The sequence below is a fragment of the Trichomycterus rosablanca genome, chromosome 1, assembly GCF_030014385.1.
Source record: "Trichomycterus rosablanca isolate fTriRos1 chromosome 1, fTriRos1.hap1, whole genome shotgun sequence".
Lineage (NCBI taxonomy): Eukaryota > Metazoa > Chordata > Actinopteri > Siluriformes > Trichomycteridae > Trichomycterus > Trichomycterus rosablanca.
In genome coordinates, this window is record NC_085988.1 from 20940902 (window position 1) to 20953929 (window position 13028).

Here is a 13028-nt window from a genome sequence, read left to right on the forward strand (position 1 = left end):
AGCATCAAGGCTCTTCTCTGTTCTAGCGCCCAAGTGGTGGAATGAACTTCCTCTGTCTGTCCGAACATCTGAGTCTCTTGCTGTCTTTAAAAAACGATTAAAAACCTTCATCACCTCTTTACTAAGCACTTAAGCTGACTTGTACTTACTTACTAACATTTTGTTCCATCCTTTTCCATTTCCAAAAAAAAACAAAAAAACACTTTGGTTCTAACAGGTTTTAGCAGATTTGTGTTCTTCGACTGTTGTTTACCTAAACATGAGAAATGAAATGTTCACTATGGAAGCACTTCTGTAAGTCGCTCTGGATAAGAGCGTCTGCTAAATGCTGAAAATGTAAATGTAAATATCTGCACAGGTTTCCTCTAGGAGCTCCTGTTTCCTTCCACAGTCCAAAAACATGTAAGTGAGGTAAATTGGAGATTTACAAATTTGCCCGTGGCTGTGTTTGACATTAAACCTGATCTGATAAATCATGTAAACTGTAACTACCTGTCCTGTCATGAATAGAGCCAAAAAATGCTTTGTGATGTGTGAAAGTGTACATGTAAATGTTTTGTATTTCGGTCTTGCATGCAGTGATTTAAATATGGGCTTTGAATTATTTTGACTCTGATCAGAGTAAAGCAGTTTAGCTGGATTTTCCTCTGTTTCACTTTTAAACTTGTGTTACAGCTCAGGGTTCTGAAAAGTTGTAAGAATTAGCTTTTATTTCAGTGTTTTTATATTATGTTTCTGTTATTTTCAGTGTATACGTGTCAAAAACAACCCTATTATTTTACATATCCTTAAAATACACTGATCAGCCATAACATTAAAATCACCTCCTTGTTTCTACACTCACTGTCCATTTTATCAGCTCCACTTACCATATAGAAGCACTTTGTAGTTCTATAATTACTGACTGTAGTCCATCTGTTTCTCTGCATGCTTTGTTAGCCCCCTTTCATGCTGTTCTTCAATGGTCAGGACCCCCACAGGACCACTACAGAGTAGGTATTATTTAGGTGGTGGATCATTCTCAGCACTGCAGTGACACTGACATGGTGGTGGTGTGTTAGTGTGTGTTGTGCTGGTATGCTGGATCAGACACAGCAGCGCTGCTGGAGTTTTTAAACACCTCACTCTTACTGCTGGACTGGGAATAGTCAAAAAAATAAAAAATCCAGCCAACAGCGCCCCGTAGGCAGCGTCCTGTGACCACTGATGAAGGTCTAGAAGATGACCAACTCAAACAGCAGCAATAGATGAGCGATCGTCTTTGACTTTACATCTACAAGGTGGAGCAACTAGGTAGGAGTGTCTAATAGAGTGAACAGTAAGTTGACACAGTATTTAAAAACTCCAGCAGCGGTGCTGTGTCTGATCCACTCATACCAGCACAACATGTCAGTGTCACTGCAGTGCTGAGAATCATCCACCCCCTAAATAATACCTGCTCTGTGGTGGTCCTGTGGGGGTCCTGACCATTGAGGAACAGGGTGAAAGCAAGTTAAAAAGATATGTACAGAAACAGATAGACTACAGTCAGTAATTGTAGAACTACAAAGTGTATGGTAAGTGGAGCTGATAAAAAGGACAGTGAGTGTAGAAACAAGGAGGTGGTTTTAATGTTATGGCTGATCGGTGTATATGCAAGTCTACGGGACAATGGAACACATTAACAGGTTTCCCATACATTCTTATGAAAAAAAATACCTTGAAACTCAACGCCTTTTACATTTACATTTTCGGCATTGAGCAGACGCTTTTATCCAAAGCGACTTACAGTTGTGACAGTATACAATCTAAGCAATTAAAGGTTAAGGGCCCAACAGTGGCAACCTGGCAGTGATGAGACTTGAACCAGCAACCTTCTGATTACTGGACCAGTACCTTAACCACTAGGCTACAACTGCCCTTAAACTTTTAAACTCAACTACAGTCCCAGAACCAATTGACGCTGAGTTTCAAGGTAGCACTGTATTATTATTTTTATCTGAAGGTGAATGGTGAATGTTGTTGGTGTTTGTGTTGTTTTGTTTGTTTGTTGGGTTGTGCATATGGTTTAGCTCTCAAGACATTTTCTGGCATATTTATTTTAAGAGCTTTAACAGGCTTTAAAGTGGAGTGAAGTGAACGGAAAACGGTTATTAGAATTTGATGAAGGTCAAGAAGATGAGTCTCTGACTTTACATCTACAAGGTGGACCAACTAGGTAGAAGTGTCTAATAGAGTGGACAGTGAATGGACACGGTATTTAAAAACTCCAGCAGTGCATACCAGCACAACACACACTAACACACCACCACCATGTCATTGTCAGTGCAGTGCTGAGAACGATCTACCACCCAAATAATACCTACTCTGTGGTGGTCCTTTGAGGGTCCTGACCATTGAGGAACAGGGTGAAAGCAGGCTAAAAATATATGTAGAGAAGCAGATAGACTACAGTCAGTAATTGTAGAACTACAAAGTGCTTCTACAGTGGGGGAAATAAGTATTTGATCCTCTGCTGATTTTGTAAGTTTACCCCCTTACAAAGACTTGAACATAATTTTTATGGAAGGTTTATTTTAACAGAGAGAGACAGAATATCAACAAAAAATCCAGAAAAAAAACATTAAATAAAAGTTATAAATTAATTTGTATTTAATTAAGGGAAATAAGTATTTGATCCCCTACCAACCAGCAAGAATTCTGACCCCCACAGACCGGTTATGTGCCCATGAGGCACACAAATTAGTCCTGTCCCTGTATAAAAGACTCCTGTCACAGAATCAGTTTCTTCCGTTCAAATCTCTCGACCACCATGGGCAAGACCAAAGAGCTATCAAAGGACGTCAGGGACAAGATTGTTGACCTGCACAAGGCTGGAATGGGCTACAAGACCATCAGCAAGAAGCTTGGTGAGAAAGAGACCACTGTTGGTGCGATAATTCGAAAATGGAAGAAATACAAGATCACAGTCAATCGCCCTCGCTCTGGAGCTCCATGCAAGATCTCACCTGGTGGGGTAAGAATGATTCTGAGAAAGGTGAGGTCAGTCCAGAATTACACGGGAGGAGCTTGTCAATGATCTCAAGGGAGCTGGGAGCAGAGAAATGCTGAATATGACCCCAAGAACACCATCCCCACCGGGCATTTCTTTGCCTTCAAACACGGCGAGTGGAGTTGATGCCAAAGAGCTCAATTTTGATCTCATCTGACCATATCACATTCTCCCAAGCTTTCTCTGAATCATTCAGGTGTTCATTGGCAAACTTCAGACGAGCCTGTACATGAGCCTTCTTGAGCAGAGGGACTTTGCGGGCACTGCAGGATCTCAATCCATTACGGCGAAGTGTGTTACTAATGGTTTTCTTGGTGACTGTGCTCCCAGCTCCCTTGAGATCATTGACAAGCTCCTCCCGTGTAATTCTGGACTGACCTCACCTTTCTCAGAATCATTCTTACCCCACCAGGTGAGATCTTGCATGGAGCTCCAGAGCGAGGGCGATTGACTGTGATCTTGTATTTCTTCCATTTTCGAATTATCGCACCAACAGTGGTCTCTTTCTCACCAAGCTTCTTGCTGATGGTCTTGTAGCCCATTCCAGCCTTGTGCAGGTCTACAATCTTGTCCCTGACGTCCTTTGATAGCTCTTTGGTCTTGCCCATGGTGGTCGAGAGATTTGAACGGAAGAAACTGATTCTGTGACAGGAGTCTTTTATACAGGGACAGGACTAATTTGTGTGCCTCATGGGCACATAACCGGTCTGTGGGGGTCAGAACTCTTGCTGGTTGGTAGGGGATCAAATACTTATTTCCCTTAATTAAATACAAATTAATTTATAACTTTTATTTAATGTTTTTTTTCTGGATTTTTTGTTGATATTCTGTCTCTCTCTGTTAAAATAAACCTTCCATAAAAATTATAGACTGTTCAAGTCTTTGTAAGGGGGTAAACTTACAAAATCAGCAGGGGATCAAATACTTATTTCCCCCACTGTATATGGTAGGTGGAGCTAAAAAAAAATGGACAGTCAGTGGAGAAACAAGGAGGTGGTTTTAATGTTATGGCTGATCAGTGTACAGTATATGCAAGTCTACGGGACCATGGAACACCTTGAAACTCAACGCTTTTTAAACTCAATGACAGTCCCAGAACCAACTGACGTTGAGTTTTAAGGTAGCACTGTATTATTATTTTTTATCTGAAGGTGAATGGTGAATGTTGTTGGTGTTTGTGTTGTTTTGTTTGTTTGTTGGGTTGTGCATATGGTTTAGCTCTCAAGACATTTTCTGGCACCTTTATTTTAAGAGCTTTAACAGGCTTTAAAGTGGAGTGAAGTGAACGGAAAACGGTTATTAGAAGCTATAAGCGCTGTGCCCTTTCTTCTCTCGTTAATCACCTATAATGAGCAGAGTAAGGTCGCTTAAAACGAGCCAATGGCACGCACACCCTTCCCTCATTAGGGTTTTTTTGGCTGGGCGGTGACTCAACTTTAGCCTCGGGATGCTCCTCACACGCGGACTAGTTGAAAGGCTGAGAGAGGAAGGAGAGCTTGTCGGTTGTCGGTTGTGTGTGTGGAATAATAAGAGTTCGGTTTAACGGAAGGTTGAATGTTTATGCTCGGTTAGAACTGAGTGTATGAGTACCGGGATGAGCACTGAGCTCGGTCACAATGGAGCGCGTACACACCACCAGCAGCAGCAGCAGCAGCAGGAGCGCAAAACTCCGCGCCTGGCCTTCAGTGTGGAAGCGCTCATGGCGCAGAGCGGGACCAGAACGGGAGCTGAGTGGCGTCCTGCGCACCGCGATCGTGACCCGCTTCAATCGGGGAGCGGAGGATCGAACGTACACGGTTCTCCTTCAGTACAGGACTGCGATCCGACGTCACCGGTCAAGTCTGAAGCGTCGGATCAAGAGGCAACCTGGGTCAAATCTGAATACTCACCGCATGCACGTATGTTCAATTCCCTCTAATGTTACAGAAAAATATTACTACCTAATCAACCTAATTAATCTCAATGCAGTTTTGTTTTTAATGTTTCTTTTGATTTTGATATGATATTTTTATGTTTTATGTTTAAATTAATCATCATTGTGTACTTGTCTATGTGAGGAGTTAAGCATGGTATACTACCCTGTATCCACGTGTTTTCTCTTGGCTTTCGAAAACACATCAGTCAGTGAATTGACAGACAGACAGACAGACAGACAGACAGACAGACAGATAGATCACTTTATTAATCCCAAAAAGAAAAGTCGAGCATTACAGCAGGTCAAGGTACACTATAAAATTATTAAGCAAGTAAGTAAAAAGCTCAAGGTACGTTAGAAAATCAGTAAGTAAGTATTACTGTACAATACTTGTAAGCAATAAATATAATAAAGATATGTAATATGTGATATACCAGACAATTATAAAAGTGTCCTGTATAGTAATATCACAGATATGCAATGTAGGTTCCATAAACAATGTCAATTGGCTGTGAGGAAATGATCACCATGTCTATTTTGTTTTCCTTGTGCTACTTAAACTTTAAATGATCAACGTTATGTATTTGTAGGCTTAAATGAAGACAGCTTATAGAAATTGTTTAAATAAAATGTTAAAAATAATAAGAAAAGAGTCTCTAAATTAAAAAGGTATATATGTAAAGAATTACACAGGTAAAGTTCAAGAAATTGATGCTGCATATACAAGAATAAGAAGTTGCTAGAGATGCTATAGTTCTTCAACAAATTAGTTATTTCGTTTTTAACCAAACAAACACCTCAAACAATACCAAACTACTCAATAATGCAAAAATACTCAATAAGGGCAGTTGTAGCCTACTGGTTAAGGTACTGGACCAGTAATCAGAAGGTTGCCGGTTCAAACTCCACCACTGCCAGGTTGCCACTGATGGGCCCTTGAGCAAGGCCCTCAATTGCTTAAATTGTATACTGTCACAACTGTAAGTCGCTTTGGATAAAAGCGTCTGCTAAATGCCGAAAATGTAAAATGTAATGCTTGCTTAAATACTGGAATTGTGGATGACCATGTGACTTTGGAGTAGCCATAAATAACCATACCCAAAATAAGAATTAATTAGTGAATATGTAAATATCAAATAATAAATGCGCAATATTAAAATTTGCTGTTAAATTTATTACATTTTGAAAGATCCAAAAACATTTAGCCAAACTCGACCAAACCTTACTATTACGATTAGGTGCAGTCAAGGGCAGATTATTTTAAGATTTTTATGACAATTCTCAGCAACACAGGAATAACATGCTGTAATTTTTCTTTCTTCTTACATGAAAAAAAGAATCATAGCTTACATAATGCTGCCGCAACTATTTTCTTAGTATGTAATTAACTGTGACATAGTAAATATTTTATTGCTAGGCTTGCAATAAAGTCATGTAGATATAAATTCAGTGATAGTCTATTTTACCTGTATACACAAGGATGGTTTACATTAATTTAGCTTCTGTATCATAATAATAATAACCACAATTTTCATATCTCATATTCATAAAATATAAAGTAATTGAAAAAAGTAACACGTTTACTCAAAACTTACAGATGGCAGATGTGCTGGTGTCTTAATTTAGTTATGTAACACTAAACCAATGCAGCACAAATATTTACCTCCAAAAGTACTCAGTACATCAGTGGAGTAGGGATATATACGATATTCTAAATATCTTAGTATAGTATACTCTAGATATTCTATTGAAAGGGCCTAAAATATTCTATTGAAAGCTAAAATAATTTACATTGCTAAAAAGTAGGCATTCTAAGCTCTTATGATACAGTCTCTCTGAGGTTAGAGGGCCGTAGTTTAGTTGTCACGGTTCGCTAATGCCCCACAGAAACATTGGCAAAAATCTCCATGTGAAATGCACAACCACAGAGAAAAGTAAGAAACAATAAGATAAAAAAGGAGTGAAAACTAAGTTACCACAACCCTAATTACTCAGTTTATCTGGGTGTGATAACTCATGTTTTTGGAAAAAGAGACAACATATAGAGGAACTCTGTATACAGTTACATACAGTTAAAATGTAACAAAGCATCACAGATAGCCTGTGTCCAGTGTGGATCCATTTGTGGGGAGATCAGAGTGCCTGCATCTGAATCTGTGCAAGAAAAAATACTGCCCTCGCAGATTGTGCAGGTGCCACTTAGGCACTGACACCATACACCAATTAGCCAGCAACCAAAAGTCCAACAAGAACAGCTTTTAAAAGGACCTACTAGGCGCAGTATGTTACCGCTGATGAGACACAGAGACTGCCACTGACAGTCATCTGCGCCTCTGTGCTGCCTGCCGGTCATTAGTAGCAGGTCAGATGGACATGATTCTGTAATTTAAGCCCACTGCCGATCCAACAGCAGCTGGGCGCATAATATTCAAAGAACTTTAAAGTGTTCATGAGAACAAACTAAACTAATTTTAATTCTTATTTTTTCCCATTATTTTGGTAAACTGGTTTTCTGCTCCTAAATGAAAATGACAGTGGTACCTTGTAACACAACGTCCCCCAAACTCAAAATCTTTGAAACTCAACATCCTTTGTCGAGAAATTTGTACCCTTAAACTTAACATTTCCCTTACACTCAACGTGTTTAGTTTCTTTCTTTTTTTTTTTCTTTTTTTTTAAATATTTATTTAACTTTAATTTAACAATAACCAGCCGCTTTGTTTAGTGCTGGGCTTGAGCGGTGCAGTAAAACGTATCAAAGTGAGAATATGAGACGAATCTGCATTTGTGTGGAATAACAGTCAAATCCAATCTGAAAGCGTCCACATGTATCTGTGTTTAGCTGGATTTTTCTCCTGTTTCACTTTTAAACTTGTGTTATAGCTCGGGGTTCTGAGAAATTGTGAGAATCAGCTTATCGTTAAAAAGCAGCGCAAAAGATATTTGTGTTACATGTGAATGCGCCTGTATTGAATGGAATATGGTAAGATCTAAGCATAAGAAAACAATTAAGAAATAAAGGTAAAGTGCAGGTTTTATTGTATTTTTATTTTTTTTTTAACTGTTTTCAATTGAATTTCAGTGTTTCTATATTATATTTGTTTTATTTTCAGTGTATAAATGTCAAAAACAACCCTATTCTTTTACATTAGCATAAAATATGTGCAGTTCCACAGACGATGGAACGCATTAACAGGTTTCTCATACATCCTTATGAGAAAAAATGCCTTAAAACTCAATGCCAGTCCCAGAACCAATTTAAAATATACATCATAGATAGGTCCGTCACAGTTATTATAGTGTAAAACTATCAAAGTATTTGAGCTTATTTTAATGATTTAAGCTTGCAACAATTAAATGTTTAATGATGCCATGCTTTCATGTTAACGTTTAGTTTATTTAGATTCATCAGCAAAAATTACGTTCAAATTTAATGACTTTATTAATACAATTATTATTATTTGTGTCTTCTCTTTGTATTTTAAATAAGTCTGAAAGTAAGACAGTACTTTTATTGACTTGTATATTCAGTGAAAATGTTACAATTGTAAAAGGTCTAGTTTACAGATGTGCTGTGTCATAATAGGGTTGTAAAATGTAGTGGTTGTAAGACAGTGGTTGATTAGCAGTAACAGTACAGGACAACAGATTACAATGCTAAGGATTTAATCTGCCACTGTTGGGTCTTTCAACAAAGGCCTTTAAAATATTAGTCTTAATAAAAAGTGTCAGTCAAATGTTTAATTGTACATTGTGAATATCTGAGCATTCCATTTAACAGTAGACAGTTTATTGTGTAAACTGGTTTGCTTAACAATGAATTTAACTTATAGCAAACCTTTTGTTTTCACAACGTTGTCGATAAGAAATGTATGTACATCAATAGGTTAAAGGAAAATATACACACAGTAGGTCTCTGGTTCACAATGTGGCTGGCATGGCAACCTGGGGTACCTTAACATCTGTTTACAAGTGTGGCAGAATGTTTTACAAATGTAAAAAATAAAAACATATAATAATAATAATAATAATAATAAAATAATAATAAAAATAAATAAATAGTAAAGCTTATTATAAAATGTATCAACCAATGCAGATATACACTGATCAGCCATAACAATAAAACCACCTCCTTAATTGTTTCTACACTCACTGTCCATTTTATCAGCCCCACTTACCATATAGAAGCACTTTGTAGTTCTACAATTACTGACTGTAGTCCATCTGTTTTTCTGCATGCTTTGTTAGCCCCATTTCATGCTGTTCTTCAATGGTCAGGACTCTCTATTTGGGTGGTGGATCATTCTCAGCACTGCAATGAAAATGACATGGTGGTGGTGTGTTAGTGTGTGTTGTGCTGGTATGAGTGGATGAAACACAGCAATGCTGATGGAGTTTTTAAATACCTCACTGTCACTGCTGGACTGAAAATAGTCCACCAACCAAAAACGGTCTAGCAGATGACCAACTCAAACAGCAGCAATAGATGAGCGATCGTCTCTGACTTTACATTTACAAGGTGGACCAACTAGGTAGGAGTGTCTAATAGAGTAGACAGTGAGTAGACACGGTATTTAAAAACTCCAGCAGCGCTGCTCTATCTTATCCACTCATACCAGCTCAACACACTAACACACCACCACCATGTCAGTGTCACTGCAGTGCTGAGAATGATCCACCACCTAAATAATACCTGCTCTGTGGTGGTCCTGGGAGAGTCCTGACCATTGAAGAACAGCATGAAAGGGGGCTAACAAAGCATGTAGAGAAACAGATGGACTACAGTCAATAATTGTAGAACTTCAAAGTACTTCTTTATGGTAAGTGGAGCTGATAAAATGGACAGTGAGTGTAGAAACAAGGAGGTGGTTTTAATGTTACGGCTAATTGGTGTATGGTGTTTATGCTAATGATGAATACATTAAAAGGTGAGTACTTGGGTGCAGTAGTCTTACATGCTAGCCTAGCCGGGCATCCTGCATACACAGTTGGACAAGTTTCAGAGGAAAAGTGAAGTTAATAAGCCATAAAATCTAAATTATTCTAAGTGTAGTTGTATGATTAGTGAATACCATTTTGGGATGCATTAAACAGCAGCATTGTTTACACAAGTGCTCTGATTGACCCCTTTAGTAACCAATCCAGTGTATGTATTAGTCAAACTGAACAAGTCAAAGGAAATAGTAGTGACACCTTGTGTCATGAGCAGTATTAATTGAACGTTAACATAGTTCTGTACACATTCTAAGTAGTTTCTGATTTCTCCCATGTTACAGGACACTTGAGTCCGACAACATGTTCCCTCAGGAAACACAAGACAAACCGTAAGCCTCGCACTCCGTTCACCACGGCCCAGCTCTTGGCTCTGGAGCGCAAGTTTCGTCAGAAGCAGTACCTCTCCATCGCTGAACGTGCCGAGTTCTCCAGCTCTCTCTGCCTAACCGAGACTCAGGTCAAGATCTGGTTCCAGAACAGACGGGCCAAAGCCAAGAGACTGCAGGAGGCTGAAATGGAAAAGCTGAAAATGGCATCTAAACCGGTAGTGCACTCTGGCCTCTCATTTCCATTTGGTCTAGGTACTCAGCCACAAGCTGCAGCTCTTCTGTATGGACAATCGGGAAACTTTCCTATTCGCAGATACATGCTTCCTGTGCCTACGCTTGGGATTTACTCCACACCCTTGACCTACAGCATGTATAATTTATCCTGAGAGGCACTTCCTGATGCTTGCAAGGATATTTTGTTTCTCTGTCTAAGCTAAGACTGTTTACTGTGTGTAATTCAGTGCTGCCAAATCCGTTTTGCTCTATGAACTAAAATCTTAAATACAATACACCAACCAGGCATAACATTATGACCACTGACAGGTGAAGTGAATAACACTGATTATCTCTTCATCACGGCACCTGTTAGTGGGTGATATATTAGGCAGCAAGTGAACATTTTATCCTCAAAGTTGATGTGTTAGAAGCAGGAAAAATGTTTGACAAGGGCCAAACTGTGATGGCTAGACGACTGGGTCAGAGCATCTCCAAAACTGCAGCTCTTGTGGGGTGTTCCCGGTCTGCAGTGGTCAGTATCTATCAAAAGTGGTCAAAGGAAGGAACAGTGGTAAACCGTCGACAGGGTCATGGGCGGCCAAGGCTCATTGATGCACATGGTCCGATCCAACAGACGAGCTACTGTAGCTCAAATTGCAGAAGAAGTTAATGCTGGTTCTGATAGAAAGGTGTCAGAATAGACAGTGCATTGCAGTTGGTCATAATGTTATGCCTGATCGGTGTATGTCAGGAGGCCAAAATCTATTTGGGCAACTGTAATTTATCTACATAGTAGCATCTGTATAACACAAACATGTAACTGGTTCCTCTCAGACCAGTTTATCTGAATGCACCTTATTAAGAAGACTATGCAAAGTTGGATGCTGGATATACTAAAGTACTTTAAACTTTGGGCAGGGTAAGTTAACCAGTCTAAGGTCATTTTACATTTTTTACATTTAAACATACCATTTTTGTATACAATTTTTTTAAAACTACATGAAAGCATGACTTAATATTGAGCATACTGAACTGTACTGGAAAGTAATCAGTATTTTTAATTTTAAACAGACAAATTTAATTTAGCCTTATAAAACCAAATATGTTAATTACTTGACCTCTTCCATGACTTTTGTGTAGTAGTTACAATTATATTTATATAAAAAATCAATGTACTATAATGTTTTATGGTAAAATTACATAGAATTGTTGTACATTGAATGTACAGTTAATATTAATAAATTTGACTTGCTGATAAAACTTTGTGATTTGCTGTTGATCAGCTGTCTCACCATATTTTTCACAATTCTGTGATGCCTTTGTCACAATTGTAATTAGGGCTGGCTCAATACCACTTTTTTATGTCCGATACTGATACTGCAAATTGAGTAATAATACCAATCCGATATTGTCATTTCTCCGCTCAAACAACTAAGCAGTAATAATACACGTCTCAATGCACCATGGTTAAACTAGCTATCTAAATAACAATGCTCAGACTGTGAAACAAATATTCTAAAGGAAGAAATACAGAACCTAAAACATCACTCTTATACAAAACTGCTGTTTTTATTTTAACTTTTACACACAACATTTAGCATTATTTTTGGCTTGTTTAACAAAAGTGTCTACAATTGGAAGATGTGGATGTCAATCAAACGCGATGGACCAATTAGAATTGACGCAGAGTTGAGATTTTCTGTTAAAGTTCTGTCACGTTTTTAGATTATTAAAAACCAAAGCACGCTTATTAAAAAACCCTACTGGATTTTGAAGAGAAAAACGGGAAACAGGAAACGGTGTAGTTTGTTTTATTTCATAACACTAATGGATTAATCGTTGAGGATGTGAGAGATCTCCAAGCCGGGACGAGGTTTTCTTTATCTCAGGTGAACGATTTATCATTTATAGAGCGATTTTTATTGTGCTTAAACCGTGTTTTTAGATGTGGCAGTAGTAGATGATTTTTATTGTGTTTAAACAGTGTTTTCAGATGTGGCAGTAGTAGATGATTTTTATTGTGTTTAAACAGTGTTTTTAGATGTGGCAGTAGTAGATGATTTTTATTGTGTTTAAACAGTGTTTTTAGATGTGGCAGTAGTAGATGATTTTTATTGTGCTTAAACAGTGTTTTTAGATGTGGCAGTAGTAGATGATTTTTATTGTGTTTAAATAGTGTTTTTAGATGTGGCAGTAGTAGATGATTTTTATTGTGTTTAAACAGTGTTTTTAGATGTGGCAGGAGTAGATGATTTTTATTGTGTTTAAACAGTGTTTTTAGATGTGGCAGTAGTAGATGATTTTTATTGTGTTTAAATAGTGTTTTTAGATGTGGCAGTAGTAGATGATTTTTTAAAATGCTAAAAGTTGAAGTAGATCAGTGTGTTTTAATTTCTGAATGGCTGTTGCAGATGAGTTGTAGATCAGAGGCACATGTTAATGATGTCATCAGGAGTGAGCTGGCAATAAGCGGCACTCTGTTGGAACGTATCTTTGTTTGTTATTTGCTTTACACACAAACAATGGCCTTATTTACATTAAG

General features: G+C 38.1%; 1 protein-coding gene across 1 annotated transcript; it reads left to right on the forward strand.

Annotated features, from left to right (window-relative positions):
- The first annotated feature begins 4625 nt into the window (after positions 1-4625).
- Positions 4626-11610, forward strand: msx2a (muscle segment homeobox 2a). Its single transcript, XM_062994618.1, has 2 exons — positions 4626-4929; positions 10223-11610. Exons 1-2 carry the CDS (start codon positions 4626-4628, stop codon positions 10654-10656), a joined length of 738 nt encoding a protein of 245 aa, XP_062850688.1. The 3' UTR covers positions 10657-11610.
- The last annotated feature ends 1418 nt before the right edge of the window (positions 11611-13028 follow it).

What these genes read in the sequence shown, in the direction of transcription:
- msx2a (XM_062994618.1), top strand. Translation starts at nt 4,626, where the DNA reads ATGAGCACTGAGCTCGGTCACAATGGAGCGCGTACACACCACCAGCAG. An exon ending in TGAATACTCACCGCATGCAC is followed by an intron (nt 4,930 to 10,222) that starts GTATGTTCAATT and finishes CCCATGTTACAG; the next exon opens with GACACTTGAGTCCGACAACA.